Source organism: Lissotriton helveticus, chromosome 4_1 (assembly GCF_964261635.1).
Source record: "Lissotriton helveticus chromosome 4_1, aLisHel1.1, whole genome shotgun sequence".
Taxonomy (NCBI): Eukaryota; Metazoa; Chordata; class Amphibia; order Caudata; family Salamandridae; genus Lissotriton; species Lissotriton helveticus.
Window position 1 is genome coordinate 784,420,016 of NC_136063.1, and position 17,895 is coordinate 784,437,910.

The following is a 17,895-nucleotide window of genomic DNA, read 5'->3' on the forward strand; positions in this document are numbered from 1 at the left end:
CTCCCAACCTTTTATGGATGACCAACCAAAGGTATTGACGTGCTTTACATGAGCACCAGTTACCTACACCAGGACACATTCATTTAATTGTCGGGCACGAGGAGATTAAGTAATGTGCCAAGAATTACAGGAATATGCTGAGCTATAGCTGTTCGTTTTCAACCCCCAGCACAGTTATCTACAACTCACGGTCAACACCTTTTCACCATTGCTTGCCAGACGCCAAACAAAAAAGAATTGGAAATGTCAAAGAGCACTTCAAGACCTACAGCTCTTGTGGGGATGGTTACACCTTCGCAGAAGAAACGGGTTTGCAGGTGTTGTGAATTGCGCTTCACATAGAAACAAAGGGAAAACGGCCCCAGAAATCTAAGCTTGGCCGAGTACTTAATATTATTGGCTTAAAAGATTAAATGGCGCATGCCAGTAGCCCCTTACAGCCCAGGGATAGATTTGCTCACCCCCACTGTACCGCTTAGGGGAAGATTTGCTAAGGTGGCGCAACACAACGCAACATGTAGTAGTGGTTTAAAATAATCTATTATAAAAGCCAGGAAACACAGTGCAAAAGTGAGCTGTACCATGCGAACGGCAGTCCAAACATTCCTAAACCTATCCTTTGTTATCTGGAAAACAAGAGACGACATTGTACGTTTTTTGTGTGTTCTATGTATATTAAATATTACGAATAATATTAGGATGCCTAATCAATATTGTGGTTTGTGCGAGGTCATTGTCACTGCAGGTCTCTGAGCCCCCAGAAGAGAGATGACTCCCGTGTCCTGGGTGATTCCGATCTGAGAGGCAGGATTACTGTGCAACAGCATGCTTTAATTAAAGTGAAGATAAGCAAAATTAATACTTCCATGATGGTAATCTGGCGGACTAGCCTTCCTCGTAATGTGGCTCAGTTTTCGCATACGCGGTGAAGTGATTGCGCAAAGAAGACAAAGCCTGTCCTACTGCACATCAGTGAGCCGAAGGCCTGTCTGGTGAGGGTCTCATGCTTTCCTGGTGGTCCAATGATTTCTCCTTCCTGTCTCATGATGTCTCTGTCGAGGAAGCCTGGAGGCAAGTACAAACAGCCTATGTGGTGTGAGGTAGATCTGCACTACAGAGTAATAGTAAAATGATGAGTGGGAGTTTGTGCCATTAAATCAGTAAAGGAATAAGGTAGACAGTGGCCTGTGACTAGAGGCTGCACTGACGTTTTAAATCAGGCTATTTCATTGAACTCTCCAGCTACCTATAAATAGATATCATGTCTGCAGCTGAGCCTACTAAATTAGAAACTGTTGTTTGATTGAATGAATGTAGGTATAAGAAAAGTTAAAAGGATGTAGTTGTGACTTAAATGTGTGTATTTTCAGAACTTATAAGCAGATAGCTGGCGAAAAAATTGTTGAATTTTCAAAGAATATTGGATATTGCAGACCGAGATAAATCAGGCAGGAGTTGGGAAACGTATTAATAATATTACTAGCATGGCGCCAGAGGCTGTTACATATTACCAACCCAGAGTCTTTCCACATTGGCAAACACTTTTTCACAATACTGCTTGCATCCCTGCCTGATGAACTGAGATGTACACTGTGGGATTTCATGAATATGGTTTCCATTGATGGAACCGTCTGATGTGGTCACGATCACAACACTATATTAGTACCTTTGGATGATTTTCATTGAATATGAGTATCTCTTACTACAGAAAAGGTTGGAGACCTCTAATTTAAATAAACCAGTGCTTTGATATGTGAAAGAATAGGTGCTGGAGCATAAGGTTTCATTCAGAGGCCAACCATTGGCACCAGAGTGCTGGGGCTCCATTGTCTTGGTTCTGCCTCGGGCCTCTTTGGTTTACTGCCAGACACTCCCTGCCTTTTTGGCTTGGTCTTATAAGTTTTCTTTTGTCCTGGCTTTTTGTTTGGTGCTGTTTTTCCATCTTTCTCTTCTTCAATCTTTCCCCTAAATTTCCTAGCCTGCTTCACACATTGCTAAAGAAGGAAGGCAGGCTTGCCTACTAAGCCAGTAATTTTCCAAGATATTTAGAGCGTTCTTGTACAAAAGCCTATGAAAATTATTGCTTTTTGTTCAGTTTATTTAAAAAATTGGTGCTGGAAAATGCTTCATTTTATCCCATTAAAAAAAGAGATTTGCACTGAAAATGGCGACTGGCCGTCCAAAAAAAAGTAGGGCCTCCCCCTCACCCAGCCCCTCAGGGCCTAGCCCAGCCCTCACCACTCTCAAACTTCACCAGCCGTCACTGCAAGTAGAAGGGAATGGTGAATCATTTACACCAAGTTAAAATCGTGCAGTCATTAAAAAATACCTATACAGTATATAGTTTTCTTACCTACAGCACTGTGGATCGACATGATCCTCAGCATTGAAAAGTACATAGCACCAAGAAGCTGTAAATCAACTAGTAAGATTTAAATCCAGTAGTGAAAAAGAGACAAATGAAAGACAGGCGCACTTGAAAGAGTTTCTATGAATGTTCAGAGGAAGACAGGATGATTTGCAGAAAATATGAAGAAACCACATAAAATGTGGGGTTAGTGGACGCGACCAGCGAACATTCCTGAAGATAGCAGAGTGGGTTTTCACTGTAATGGTAACGACTCCTAAATACCTACTCCACAGGATGGATGTAGTTTGATAAAATAAGAATGTTTGTTGTTGTTAGGACTTGTATGTAGGGTGCCAATCATTTATATGAAGCATTCAAGTGCTTACCCATAATTTTACTTAACATTTTAGGAAGCAACCATGAATTTCATTCTACTTATGATTGTGTACGTATTTATGTGGTGGTATAGCACAAATCTAGCTGGGGGGCAAGAGAGTGGCTGAACAAGGACAGAGCCCTTCAGACTTTCCATGATCACTTACAATAAGCAGTCCCCTTGTAGGTTTCCATGGTGTAGGGTGGGATTACTCTGTAAAGATGACAGTATTCAGTGTTTTATTCATTGTAAGAGAGCTGGAGCAGGTCTGATGATAATCTCAATTAGTACAGGGACACTGGAAGTTTGCTGATCAACAAAATCTTGATTTTCGAAGAATACTCTAATTAACTAGTTGCAACTTCTTGCAAGTAATGTCACCAAATACAGTCCGTTCAACACACAAAACTTAGGGGTCTGGTAAGAGAGTCAAACAAGTACTCTCATCTCTTAAGACTCTAAGCCCTACAGGTGCTCGTTAGAAAACCTAAAAAGTCCTACATCAAATATACTGCCCAACGCATTTTCTTCCCAGCAAAAGTGGGTGAGACCCAAGGTCCAGAGATGGATTCCCATCAATGTCTTGTAAGTGATCTTATAGTATTATCATTTGGTCATCCAAAAGGTTGGGATGGGGCATCTCTGAGTCATTGAGATACCTTCTAACCCACCTTCAAGGACAGGGATCAGAACCCGCAGTCGCTCAGTAGACCACGCGTGGGATCACTCAATGGGATTTAAGTGCAGTGAAACAAAAGTGAAAAAATGTGAGATTAAAATTAGAATAGAAAACATGCAGTGAAAAAGTTTAATAGCTGTATGTTTCTTTCATATTAAAAACAGGAACAGTGCAAAAGGATGCAGTTTAAACAAATAGCTGCATGTGGGCCGACATGTTTCTGCCAAAAAGGGGAACAAACACCTCCTACGGCTTCATCAGGGCCTCTGTTCTTAGAAAATATTATTGTCACTGTTTGTGCGTGCTACAAATTATATCAACCATCAATAAAGTAATCAAATTAAACCATAAAGGATATATATTTCACTATTCCTGCATGTCAGATGGTGTTATTCTCACCTATAACGTAAAGCAGGGAAAAATAAACACATAGGGCAGTATTAAAAATGAAAAATATAACATGGTGGGCTGTGATTAATATCTAGAGATGGCAAACAAGACTGAGAAACCTAATGAAGGGAACTCTTATTTGTTATATAGATTGGGTGTTCAAATTAGTTGATGAGTGGGTGAGCCTTTTGGTGAGCTGAATATAAGGAGTAAACTTTGGAGTTAAGAAGCAATGAGGATCTTGGTGTTGTGAATAAGGGCAACTTTGCACTTTTTTAACTCATAATAAGAAACCCCTCTTTTTACTTACCTTCATAGAGCGTGGCCTCCCTTATCCTGAGCTTGGTCTAGGCGAGGTGAGGTATTATCCCCTGTCACGAAGGGTGAGTAAGGGACCTCTGCTGTCCTAGATAGAATGTTATATTTCTCATTTTTAATACTGCCCTATGTGTTTATTTTTCCATGCTTTACGTTATATGTGAGAATAACACCATCTGACATGGAGGAATAGTGAAATATATCTCCTTTATGGTTTAATTTGATTACTTTATTGATGGTTGATATAATTTGTAGCACGCACAAGCAGTGACAATAATATTTTCTAAGAGCAGAGGCCCTGATGAAGCCGTAGGAGGTGTTTGTTCCCCTTTTTGGCAGAAACATGTCGGCCCACATGCAGCTATTTGTTTAAACTGCATCCTTTTGCACTGTTCCTGTTTTTAATATGAAAGAAACATACAGCTATTAAACTTTTTCACTGCATGTTTTCTATTCTAATTTTAATCTCACATTTTTTCCCTTTTGTTTCACTGCACTTAAATCCCATTGAGTGATCCCACGCATGGTCTACCGAGCGACCGTGGGTTCTGATCCCTGTCCTTGAAGGTGGGTTGGAGGGTATCTCAATGACTCAGAGATGCCCCATCCCAACCTTTTGGATGACCAAATGATAATACTATAAGATCACTTACAAGACATTGATGGGAATCCATCTCTGGACCTTGGGTCTCACCCACTTTTGCTGGGAAGAAAATGCGTTGGGCAGTATATTTGATGTGGGACTTTTTAGGTTTTCTAACGAGCACCTGTAGGGCTTAGAGTCTTAAGAGATGAGAGTACTTGTTTGACTCTCTTACCAGACCCCCAAGTTTTGTGTGTTGAACAGTACGTTTATTAGGGGATGATAGCTTGGGCAGGTCTTAAAAATTCCCTCAGACCCTCCACTACCTGTTTTGTGATTACCAAATACAGTCCGACAACACTTTGCGTAGCGTGTGCCAGGTCATTGATCCCATGGCCATCAGACACATGAGGCTACAGCCACTTATGTGCCTGGTAGGTAATCCAGGTGGCACATGCGTGTCTGTCAGTTTCTGAAGAGTGATGAGCTGGCCGCTCCTGAATTTTCAAAGGTTCACATTTTTGGTGAATGACTTTCTTCTGGGCAGAACATTTGGCAGATCCTGTTTTTTGTCTACCAAAATGGACTGCATCTCCACCCTCCTTAGAGCAAATGAAAACGTTCTGAGAAAAATTCCATATCTCACTTACTTCGATTAATTGTGTCTACATAATTTTTCATAATGTAATACTGCCATGAGTTATACGTTTTAGAGGATGCAATTCATTGGAGCTAGGAGAGACATCATAAAGACTCCTACCCACCCTTCTTTCAGATCCTAAACTCTGAGAGTCTCTTAATGTAACAGAACATGTCAGAGATTCACAAAACTCAGGAAGTGCACGTGTAAACTTTACTTTGTGTACTTTCTGCCTACCTACGCACCTATATAACAAGTGTTTAGTCATTGAAGTGCATTCCTTTCCAACTCATGCATTTACTATTCATGTCATGTTGTCTATACATTTAAGTATATTATTCTCATATGTTGCTGATCTATGTTTATTCCTTTAACTCTGTGTGTACTATAATTTACGTACCTGCACGCATGCACAGAATAAGGTAAATGGTGGAATTATGTGCAAACAGGGTGTCCTTTAGGGCATTGCAGAGGCGGTGGGCTGGCAGGGGGGGGGGAGCATTGCAACGCTATGCAATATTGTGAAGTTTCAGTTATGAAGCGCACCGTTGTTACTTTTGATTATGCAGAAAAGATTACGAGGAGTACAACTTGGGGGAAATCCTTCCCGCAAAAGAACATTTAAAACAAACAGAATATTTACAAAATAGTCCCAATTTTCGAGTAAAGGTTTTTACAGTCCATTACAGGTTCTAGGGAAGTAACAAATATTTAAAAATGCATAAAAGTTATTAAGGAAATTAACAAAATCGGAGTTGGTATTTCAGACGTTATCAACACTACAGACTATTTTTACACTTCGACTTTCACTAAGAAACAAGGAGAAAGGTGGCAAATTCGGATTTTGTTTTCGCATTTGGGGGCATATTACCAAGGGCCATTATCGCCGCGTTAGCTGGACTTTTTCTCGCTAATGCTGCGATAATTTTATCGCCCTATTACCAAGCTGTCGCTAACACCAGTTAGCGACAGCTTGTAGGCGATAGCGAGCATTTAGGGTCCCACTTTGCATGTCAGCGATAATTATCTCTAATGACATGCAAAGTGGGCGTGTCAAGATGTTAGCGACTGAAAACAGTTGCTAACATCGCTATCTCCTATGATCAACACAGGCGTTGTTTTGGAAATATTCGCGCTAAGCGCGAATATCTCCAGAAGCTAACGCCTGCCCTGACCAGTTCTTAGCCATGTTATCCAATGAGAGGTGGATAACATGGCTAAGAGCATTGTCACCGTAATGCCTGAATATCGCTGTATTGACAGCGATATTCACGCATTTCGCCTGTTTTTATCGCTCCTGAGATAAACCTTGCTAATAGCAAGGTATCTCAGCGATAAAAACAGGTGACGGGCGGCGATAGAAATATTGCCGCTAAGCCAACACAGCGATAATTATCGCTAGTTGTTGGTAATATGCCCCTGGGTTCTCCAAAAATCTGAGGAATTAAAAAATAAGCAACACTTCAAATTTTCATAATTTTGCGCATTTAGTGATATGGCAGCGTGGCAGTCACAAGTAAGAGAAGTGTGTTCATTTGACCTTTTAAAATCAATAAATTGTATTTTTACTGATCCTAAAAAGCCTAATAAAGCGTGTTGCAAGAGCAAGTGTGTTGAGCAAATGCTTTCTCGTATACAAATAGTAGGATAACTTGGGGACTCCCAGTAGCAGGGTGACAAAAAGGCCACAATTGGGAGCCAATGCTAGCTTTCAAACTGTATATTACTCCTATTATATTTAAGCTTACACTAATGCAGTATAACTGTGCATAAGCCATGTAAAGCAAAAACCTCACAATCACTGAAAATGTTAGATAAATAAGTACTTACGGATGCAATCAGGATAACTGTAATAGCCTGGTGCACACTGATTGCAGGTTAGGCCACCATAGCTTGCATGACACCGGCACTGCCCTGTTGGACTACAATAGTTGTCTGCTGACCCATATACATCACAGTTGCACTCTGGGGAAAAATACAAGATGATGAATGGTGTGGCATTATGGACAACAATTACTGTACACACTGAAAAATATGAGGACTAATCCCTGCAGGGGAATACAAAACACATGAATCAGCCAGATATGAAGTAGTAAGATGGAGGCCTCAGTCATAAGTAATGTCTCAATTTTTTTCGAGGGGGCCTCTATGTGGATTTTAAGTTCGACATGAAAGAGCCGTGCACCAACCTGGTTTCTTTTTGAATTTCAAAAAGAAAATCTTGGAGCGTGAATTTCTTTTTGAAAATAAAAATGATAACGCCCCCATTGGCATGAGAGTCATCTCCAACGGCGAGGGGGGCATTTTTTGTTTTTTTACTGTCCCTCACCACCAGGGTTTGCTTGGCGGTGATGGACAGTAAAACATGGGTATATGTCTTCCCATCATAATTGGGCGGAACGACATGTAACTGTTCCAAAAATATCAGAGGAGAGCTCTCCAGCTGTACCAAGGGGTAAGAGAGGTATTCTAGGAAGTGGATACACCCTCCCGAGTTAACTATAGCAAACTTACTTAATGGTCCTATCACCTTTAGGGTCATAGGACCATTACCTCCCAAGGACCCCCTGTATATATTCATTTTAATATCCACTACGTTCCCGCGAATAGAGGGATACCTGGGGAACATAGTAGGATTTTTATCTTTAGACCCCTGGCCTACATGTCCTAAGCACTCCATGAAATACGATCAAACCCACCATGACCTTTAGGAGTCAGGGGGAACCCGATGATGAAGCATGACATCAATAGGGTGTGTGAGGGATAATTAACAAAAAGGAGTTACCTCCTTTTCCGCTCTTTAGCGGGGTACGCCACGTAAGCCTAATTTTGAGCCCGTTGGGTCCGGAACAACGTGCAGGCAATTCTCCAATGGCCTGAGAAGTTTGGCTACGTTGGTGGCAGAGTAGTCACAGCTAAAACCAAACTATGGTCCGCCCACATATAAATAGGGAGAGTGAACCACTATGTCGGTGGGGAGGGATCTTCGTAACTATTGCAATGGGGTTCCCTCTCTACCAACATATGAATTAGACCCTAAGTCATCATTTGCCAAGCTATAAATGAACAGGGAAGGAAATTTCAGGTACAAAAGGAAAGAACAAACTCTTACATCTAGGCCTGTTTACAAAGACATCTTATCAGTTAGTCAGCATGTGCTAGCTGTGCCTTTTTGATCTTGGTGAGTGAAATTGTTGGACTTTGTTTATGTACATTTCAGAAATGTTTTACTTCACAATGATTGCAAACTTCATCAAGGTAGAAAACTTTAAAAATAAAGCAGATTAAAACTGATTGCAAGATTAAGGATGTCATTTAAGGCATGGTGGTTGGTTTATTGGTCCACCAGGGCAGTGGAGGGATGTACTTTGCTCCCGTGGTAGAAGACTAAAAGTCTTTCTTAGAGATCGTCACCAGGTAGGCAGACATATCTGTATTGAGTGGGTGCATGTTTAATTTGCCTGGTCAGCAAATTTCTAGTAGTTGAGAAACAAAAAAAAGACATGTCCCTGGCACTCTGGGAGTTTCCTCCTCGTGAGGTTGGGAGATGGGTTATCAGCCATGTTTTCATCAGAGTACCTCACATGGCAAACTCTAAATGAGGCCTTAGGTTTTGCCAAAAAAAATGTACTTTAATTGGAAAAACTGTACTGCACAAACTTATTTTGCAGAAAATCTCACCTGAAGGGAAGGCTGTGTGCAAATTAGAAGCTGTACAGCTTTACAAACTTCAAAATGTATAATTTATCCACAACTTTGAAAGTGGAATGCTAATTCTGCACTCCCCTATTATCAGGGACCGATGGCACGAGCAATATTGTAAGCAGTAGTCACTTGTCATAATTTCTTACCTTCACAATTAGGAAAAGAATGGCGCCCTGGTCTACAGCGATCACACTGAGGACCTTCAGTCTCGGAGCGACAAAGGCATTTTCCCTCTTGATTGCACACATCAGGGAGAACCCCATAAGGGCTACAGTCACACCCTGCATAAACCAGGAGATTAGCAGACAGGTCAATAAAACATGTCTCTTTCACTAGCATAGTTCTAAACCAATAATGTTAAAATAAACAAACGTGCTATTGTAAACATCACTAAATGAAGTAACGCAAAATTCCATATCTAAAATCAGTGTTGTTGGCAGTGAGTGTGTGAAAACATTCAAATAGTTCTTTTAAATGTTGAACCATTTGACTTAAACGCTTTGAACCTTAGGGTACACCCCCATAAAGTTCATAGTTAGGAACACTTTCTTTTTATTTTCTATACAAACAAAACCTAAACTACACAAACATGAGAAATTCTATGGTTGTAATTATGCCTAAAAATGTATAATTGATGTACCACCTCCTAATTAATATAACCTGCGCAACTCCGTTCACAGCGTTGTCAACTCGCTAGCCACACTACATTAACTATAACTTGTGCCCTAAAGTAACTATGACTCGGAGTGGAGTAGCGTGACGTAGAGTGGAGTGATGTACAGTTTAGTGGCATAGATTGGAGAGCTGTAGAATGGAGTAGCGTGTCGTACAGTAGAGTATATTGCCATAGAGTGGAATACTGTAGAGTGAAGTGGCATACAGTGGAGTGGCGTACAGTAGAGTGGAGGAGATTGTAGAACAGTGTTGTGCATACAGTGCAGTAGAGTGGAGTAGAATGGAGTGGCATATTGCAGCATACAATGGAGTAAAGTGTCATAGAGTGGTGTGGCATGTTGAACAATAGAGTGGTGTGGAGTGTAGTGGAATGGACAGGTGTAGCATCGAGTAAACTAATATATTGGAGTAGGGTCTTGTACACTACAGTAGAGTGGTGTGTCATAGAGTCTTGGGAACTGTCGTAGAGTGGAGCAGAGTGTTATACAATGGAGTGTAGAGTCATAGAGTGGAGTAGAGGGTTATGTATTGTAAGGGCATAGAGAGGAGTACAGAGTGGTATAGTGGTACAGACTGTAGTAGAGTCTAAGAGTGGTGTTGCATACAGTTGAGAAGAGTGCAGTAGAGTGAAGTGTTGTACAGTGGCATAGGGTAAGGTAAAGTGTCATGCAGTGGAGTAGAGTGGAGGGGAGTCCAGTGGAGTGGCATAGCATAGACTGGAGCAACGTATTTTGGAGTAGAGTGGCATGGAGTAGAATTGACTGTTGTTACATACAGTGGTGTAAAGTGGAGTGGACTGGCATGTTGTAGAGTGTTGGAAAGTGTAAGAGTGGAGTACAGTGGAGAGCCACAGAGTGGATTACAGTGTTCTACAGCAAAGTGGCATGGAGTAGAGTAGAATGCAGTACAGAATGGTAGAGTGGAGTGGCATAAACTGTTATAGAGTTGAGTGGCATAGAGTAGCATAGAGGAGCATAGAGCGGAGTGACTTGGAGTGCAATGGTAGAGTACAGTGGAGTAGTGTCTCTGCGTATAGTATACTAAAGAAGGGTGGAGCGATAGGTTGGAGCCGCACACAGGGAGATGAAAAGAGTGTCTTACAGCAGAGTAGAGTGTTGTTTAGTGGCATAGAAAAAAGTTGAATACTGTAGACTCACATTGACAGAAGCGCATTGTTGTATAGTGGAATGCTAGAGAGTTGAGCATAGTGTAGAGTACAATTAAGGTATATAGACTTTCGTTGAGTACAGTCTGGTTAAGCAGAATACAGTAGATTGCCTTGGAGTGGAGTGAGATGGAATTGTGTGTCGTATACTGGAATAGCGTAGAGAGGAGTGGTGTAGAGTGGAGTAGCGTAGAGTCAAGTGATGTAGAGTGGAGTTCCATATAGTGGAGCAGCTGACAGTGGAGTGACGTACAGCGAAGTGGTGAGGAGTAGAGTGGCGTAGAGTGGAATAGCATAGAGTGACGTGGTACAGAGTAGAATTATGCATAGTGGAATAATGTAGAGTAGGGTGACATAGAGTGGAGTGGCATGGAGTGGCGTAGCGTGGAATAGCATATAGTGGAGTGGTGTAGAGTGGAGTGGCACACAGTGGAGTGACATACAGTGAAATAGCGCAGAGTAAGGTGGCGTACAGGGAAATACCGTAGAGTGGAGTAGCGTTGAGTGGAATGGCGTAGACTAGATTTGCATAGATCAAAGTGGCGTATGTTGTGGTGTACAGTGGAGTGGCGTAATGGTTTGGCGTGGAGTTGGGTAGAGTGCAGTGGCGTAGCGTGGAATAGTATCAAGTGGAGTGACATAGAGTATAATTGCGTACAGTGAAATAGCATACCTTGGATTGGTGTACAGTGGAGAGTGGTACAGTGGAATGGTGCAGTGTGGAGTGTCCTAGAGTGGAGTGAAGTAGAGTGGAAGTTTACACAGTAGAATAGCAGAGAGTAGAGTGGCTGGTAGTGGAGTGGCATGGAGTGGAATAGTGTACTGTGGAGTGGTGTAGAGTGGAGTATACTGGAGTGTGGTATTGTGGAGTGGGGCACAGTGGAATAGCGTACAGTGGAGTGGAGTGACATTGAGTGGAATAGTGTACAGTAGAGGGCCGTAGAGTGGAGTGGTGTAGAATGGAACAAGGTGCAATGTAGTGGCATATACTGGAGTGGGGTAGATTGAAGTGGCGTACAGTGGAAAAGCATAGATTGGAGTGGCGTAGAGTGGATTGGTGTAGAGGAGAGTGGTTTAGAGTGGAATACTGTACTGTAGTGTGGCATAGAGTGTAGTGGCATACAGTGGAGTGCTGTAGAGTGGAGTGAGGTACAGTGTAGTTGCGTACAGTAGAAAAGCATCGAGTAGAGTGCCATATGGAATAGTGTAAAGTGGAGTGGCGCAGAGTGGAGTGGCATACAGTGGAATAGCATGCAGTGGAGTGGCCAATAGGGGACTAGCATAGAGTGGAGTGACATACAGTGGAATAGCGTACAGTAGAGAGCTGTACAGTAAAACAGCGCAGAGTGGAGTGGAGTAGCGTAGAATGCGGTGGCATTCAGTGGAGTGGCATAGACTGGAGTTGCATAGAGTGAAGTGGCATAGCATACAGCAGAGTGGTGTACAGTGGAGTGGCAGAGTGAAGTTGGGTAGTGTAGAGGTGTAGAGTGGAATAGTAAATTGGAGTGGCACTGAGTGTAGTTGCATACTGTGAAATAGCATACCTTGGATTCGCGTACCGTGGAGAAGGGTACCGTGGAGTGGCATAGAGTGGAGTGGCAAGAAGTGGGAGTGGCATAGATCAGAATGGCATAAAGTGGAGTGGGGTAGAGTGATATAGCATGCAGTGGAGTGGTGCAGAGTGGAGTGGTGTAGACTGGAGTGCGGTAAAGTGGAGTGGCGCACAGTGGAAAAGCATACAGTGGAGTGGCATAGAGTGGAATAGTGTGCAGTAGAGTGGCATAGAGTGGAGTTGCATACAGTGGAGCACAGTGCAGTGTAGTGGTATAGATTGGAGTGGCCTAGACTGGAGTGGGGTGAAGTAAAGTTGTGTACAGTGGAAAAGCATACATTGGAGTGGCGTAGAGGGGACTGGTATAGAGGAGAGTAGTTTAGAGTAGAATAGAGTATAGTAAAGTGGCATATAGTGTAGTGGCGCACAGTAGAGTGATAAAGAGTGGCGTGAGGTACAGTGTAGTTGCGTACTGTAGAATAGTGCAGAGTGTAGTGTCATAGAGTGGAGTGCCACAAAGTACAATAGCGTAGAGTGGAGTGATGTACGGTGAAATAGTGTGCAATGAAGTGGCTAATAGGGGAGTGGTGTAGAGTGAAGTGGCATACAGTGCAATAGCGCTCAGTAGAGTGGCATACAGTAAAATAACGTAGAGCAGAGTAGTGTAGGGCGGAGTGGTGTACGATGGAGTGGTGTAGACGGGAGTTGTGTAAAGTGGAGTGGCACAGAGTACAAAAGCATACAGGGGATGGCGTGCAGTGGATTGGCATAGAGTGGATTGGATAGAGTGGAGTAGAGTGGAACAGCACAAAGTGTAGTGGCGTAAAGTGTAGTTGCGTACTGTGAAATAGCATACTTTGGATTGGCGTACTGTAAAGAGGGGTACAGTGGAATGGGATAGACTTGGGTGGTATAGAGTGGAGTGGTGTAGAGTGGAGGTGCATACAGTGGATGAGCAGAGAGTAGAGGGGCGTGGAGTGGTGTAGACTGGAGTAGCATACAGTGGAGGGGCATAGAGAGGAATAGTGTAGAGTGGAGTGGGGTAGGCTGGAGAGTGTTAAAGTATAGTGCCGCAAAGTGGAATAGCGTACAGTGGAGTGGCATAGCAAGGTGCAGCGTAGGTACATACAAAGGAGTGGCATAGACTGGTGTGGTGTAAAGTGAAGTGGCGTACACTGGAAAAGCATACATTGAGTGGCATAGATTGAATTGTGTATAGGGGAGTGGTTTAGAGTGGAATAGCATACAGTAGAGTGGCATAGAGTGTAGTGGCGTACAGTTGTGTGGTGTAGAGCAGTGTGAGGTACAGTGTTGTTGTGTACAATAGAATAGCGAAGAGAGGAGTGTCATAGAGTGGAATGCCAGAGAGTGGGGTTGAGTGGAGTGGCGCACTGTGGATCAGCGTATAGTGGCGTTGTCTGTAGTGGAGTGATGTAGAGTAGAGTGGCATACAGTGGAATAGCGTACAGTGGTGTGGCATAGAGTGAAGTGGCATAGCGTGGAGTGTGGTATTTTAAACAGATGTAGCATGAAAGTAGATGAATGAATGTAGATGTAATGTGGCAGGAATATAGATTATAGGTTGTAAATGCTAATTTTTGGTAGTAGGTGTAAATAGTTTCAGTAGCGTTTAAGTTATAAGTGTCAAAATACTCAGTTATATATTGTGACACAGTATACCACAGTACATGCCGATGACAAGGCAGTATATGATCACCTAATGGATGTCTTTTGAACACGTGAAAGGCAGCCATGTAGTTTTACAGCACACTTTGGCTGCATTCTGGGTTACAGCCTTAAATATAGGTAAGTAGTAGGTTTTATTGTAGTTTTCTACCTATTACTACTTTATTAACCACTTGGCTGCTATGGCTTTTCCCCTCCTGTGCTGAAAATCTTTGAAGCCCATTATTTATGACGAGCTCACCTTGTCATGAGCACAGCTCCAGTGTGCCTCATGACGAGCTGAGCTCGTCATGAGCCTCGAAGAGGTTAAAGTGGTAATAGGTTGTGTAACTTATTTATATTTTTCAATATATTTTAAAAATACTTTACAGAGAACCACGTGAGTACCTACAAAGTACTATGGTAGCTACAGAAAATATATATAAAAAATGTAAAATACACTATAGAACACTACATAGGCAAATTTATACATTTCGCTCCACCGGCGGAGTTTTGCCCACAACGCATTAAGCATGTAAAATGCAGTTCTAAACATATTCTGCCAACCCCCGAGTTGCGGAGATTTTTCTGGCATGTGATTAACCAACAGTAAGTTGGCTGGCACGAGCGAGAATTTGCATTCCCTGGTGTGATGTTCAGGTGCTAGGAGGGCTCCCGTTGAGATTTTCTCAATGTGGGCAGTCGTGGTCGATCACAACTGTCGAGGTAAGGAAAGCTGCCTCTCAAGTACAAAATCTACATGAGCCGCAGCAAAGAAGCAGCCCCTTCTGGTGCACGGCATGGTGCCGTTCGAGTTGATTTTGCAGCGCATAAAAAGCTCCATCTGCTAAAAATCAGAACTCTGCAGAATCTCGCAGATTTTTTATGTTACTCCGCGGAATTCTGCAAAGTGAATTTATGCGAGTTCCTCCCACCTCTTTTTTTAAGTAGCACAGTAATTTGTAGGTATTACAGTGGTACTCCGTAAACTTTTTTGTTAAGAATTAAACATGTAGAAAATTAAAAATACTCTGTAGTACACTATATTTGTAAAATATAGGGCCTTATTACGATGGTTGCAGGATGGTAAATGCCCGACTAGTAGCTAGCAGTTCCATTGACCCGCTTACGATGTGACTGCCCATGAGGCGGTCGGAAACATGCCCTTTTCTATTGCGGCTTGTGCTGCGGCCTGGAAAAGGGCTGCAGCACAAGCCATAATTGAGAAGGACTTGTTTGTAAACATCCATGCAGCATGTGCCGGGCACCATTTGGGGGGTTTGGGCGGGCACCACATGTGTCCCCTGGCCCCATAGTGGAGGCCCACAGTGGGACAGGGGCCCTGCTGGGCCCCCAAAGTCCCTTTCCGGTTGCCTGTTTGTAGCGGTGGGCCGGCCATGAACAGGCAGTTGACAAGGGATATCCTAATCCCTACGGTGGTGCCTGAGCAGTCATCGGCCCTGTGTAGGGATTAGGAATCCGACTGCCACTCCGATGGGCTCCTAGAGCCTGTCAGAGGCGGCAGTCTTCCCCCCGCCTAACTCATTTTGACCACCAAAATCATAATCCGTCGGTCAGACTAATGGTATAGATGTCGATGGGACCACCGGATGTATTTCAGTACAACGCGATCTTTTAAATCGCGGTACTTAACAACGCGGTTATTACAACGCAAGTTGTTACAACGACTTGCGTTGGAGTGCGCGGATTGAGGAATATTATAATTTTATATTCCAATACCAGTCCACGTAACAGGGGTGAAGGTGTTGGAATATAAAATTACAATATTCCTTAACCAACAGCGCCATCCAGCGCAAGTTGTAGTAACGACTTGCGTTGTAATGGCAGCGTGGTAAAGGTCGTGCGGTGTAAACACCGCGTTCCCGGACCACCACCGACAGGCCATCAGTGGCAGTCCCACCGACATCCATTGAGGGCCATAGTGTAGCATACAGTATTTTTAATGTTTTTAACATCTTCTTTTTTAGGTCTCACTATTATATGTAATGTAAATTGTAATGTAATGTAAATTGATACTTGTATAGCACACTACTCACCCGCAAGGGTCTCAAGGCGCTTGTCCGAATACCGCTGTGGAACCCATCCTGGCTTTCCCTGTGAGATGTCCACTCCTGGGCACCCCCAAGGTGGAGGCTAGGCATCCTTAGCGTTGTGGGGGCCGTTGTGGAGATTAAGCAAGCTATTGCCCAGAGTTGCAGAGTGGGACTCCATGATTGGAATAGGCACCGAGGCGAGAATTATCAGGTCCCTGGAACTTTGAGCCCAAGACCCGCCGACGCGGGGAATTGAACCCTGGTCCCGGGCTAGACCTCTGCATCAGGGTCTGCCGCTCTAACCATTGAGCCACACTTCTTTCCGCAGGGATTAATAGCGAGTATATAGTAGGCGAAACAAACTCTTGGCCAAGCGCGGATTACGTGCAGTTCATGTGATCCAGTCGTGTGAGACGCGCGTGCACGTCAAACCCATTATCCTCGCACCAGACTTCAATGGAATGGGCTCCCAAGCTGCTCCCCGCCATCAAACTTCAAAGCAATACACTCCCGCCCCCCCCCCCACAGCAATGCCAAGAGCTTGTTTACAATAACCTTCTCGTGTTACTTGCAGCTTTGCACTGCCACCATCACCATCTCCTGCTCGTGTTTTTACGCACTTTCACGGCCATGCTTGTGTCTACGCATTTTCTCCTCACCCTTCATCTCCCTTTCCTTTGGTCTCCGTTTCTCCACTTCTTAATCACCGTCTTTCTTTGTTTCCTGCTCTCTCTCTCATCCTTTTCCTCGTTCTCTTCCTACTGTTTCTTCCTTCTGCCTCTTTTCAATCGAAGCGAACTTTTGCCCTGCTCTCCCCCTCTCTTTTCGCCCCTATGTGTTTTCCGTGCTCAGTCCCGCTTCCGCCCTCCCTGCACGTTCCTCAGTCCTTCCTCTGCCAATCTCTCCATTTCTTCTCCCTAGCTCGCCCTCTTCCTCCTAGCGCCGCCTTTGGTTTCCCATTTCGCTCTCAAGCATGCCCCGTCCTCCTTTCCATTTTCTCTCACTCTCCTATCCTAATGCCAAGAGCTTGTTTACAATAACGTTCTCGTGTTACTTGCAGCTTTGCACTGCATCTCCCCGTGTTGAACATTTTCTCCCTCCCTTCCACCATCACCATCTCCTGCTCGTGTTTTTACGCACTTTCACGGCCAGTGCTTGTCTCTACGCCTTTTCTCCTCACCCTCATTTTCTTTTCCTTTGGTCTCCGTTTCTCCACTTCTTAATCACAGTCTTTCTTTCTTTCCTGCTCTCTATTTCGCCCTTTTCCTCGTTCTCTTCCTACTGTTTGTTCCTTCTGCTTCTTTTCACTCGGAGCGAACTTTTGCCCTGCTCGCCCCCTCTCTTTTCGCCCCTATGTGTTTCCGTACTCAGTCCCGCTTCCGCCCTACCTGCACCATCCTCGGTCCTTCCTCTGCCAATCTCTCCATTTCTTCGCTCTAGTTCGCCCTCTTCCTCCTAGCGCCGCCTTTGGTTTCCACCCTATCCACCACCCTATGCACCACCACTCTAGCGCACATACTCTAGCGCACACACTCTAGCGCCCACACTCTAGCGCCACCACTTTTCCCGCCCACCACTCTACCCTTCAACTCCACCCTCAAAATCCACCCTCAAAATCCACCATCCAAATCCACCATCCAAATCCACCATCCAAGTACTACTACACCCTCCAAATCCACCCTCTGACTACACCCTCTAACTCCACCACACAACTACACCCTCCAACTCAACACTCCAAATCCA

General features: G+C 43.8%; 1 protein-coding gene across 1 annotated transcript in view; it reads right to left on the reverse strand.

The window, feature by feature from the left end:
* Window positions 1-17,895, reverse strand: part of LAMA3 (laminin subunit alpha 3) — a 1,062,926-nt gene that overhangs the window by 641,233 nt on the left and 403,798 nt on the right. Inside the window, exons 14-15 of the mRNA XM_078687418.1 lie at window positions 9,188-9,322; window positions 7,167-7,301 (exon numbers count right to left, since the gene is read on the reverse strand). Of these exons, the coding sequence (XP_078543544.1) occupies window positions 7,167-7,301; window positions 9,188-9,322 (270 nt within the window). The remainder of the gene's footprint in view (window positions 1-7,166; window positions 7,302-9,187; window positions 9,323-17,895) is intronic.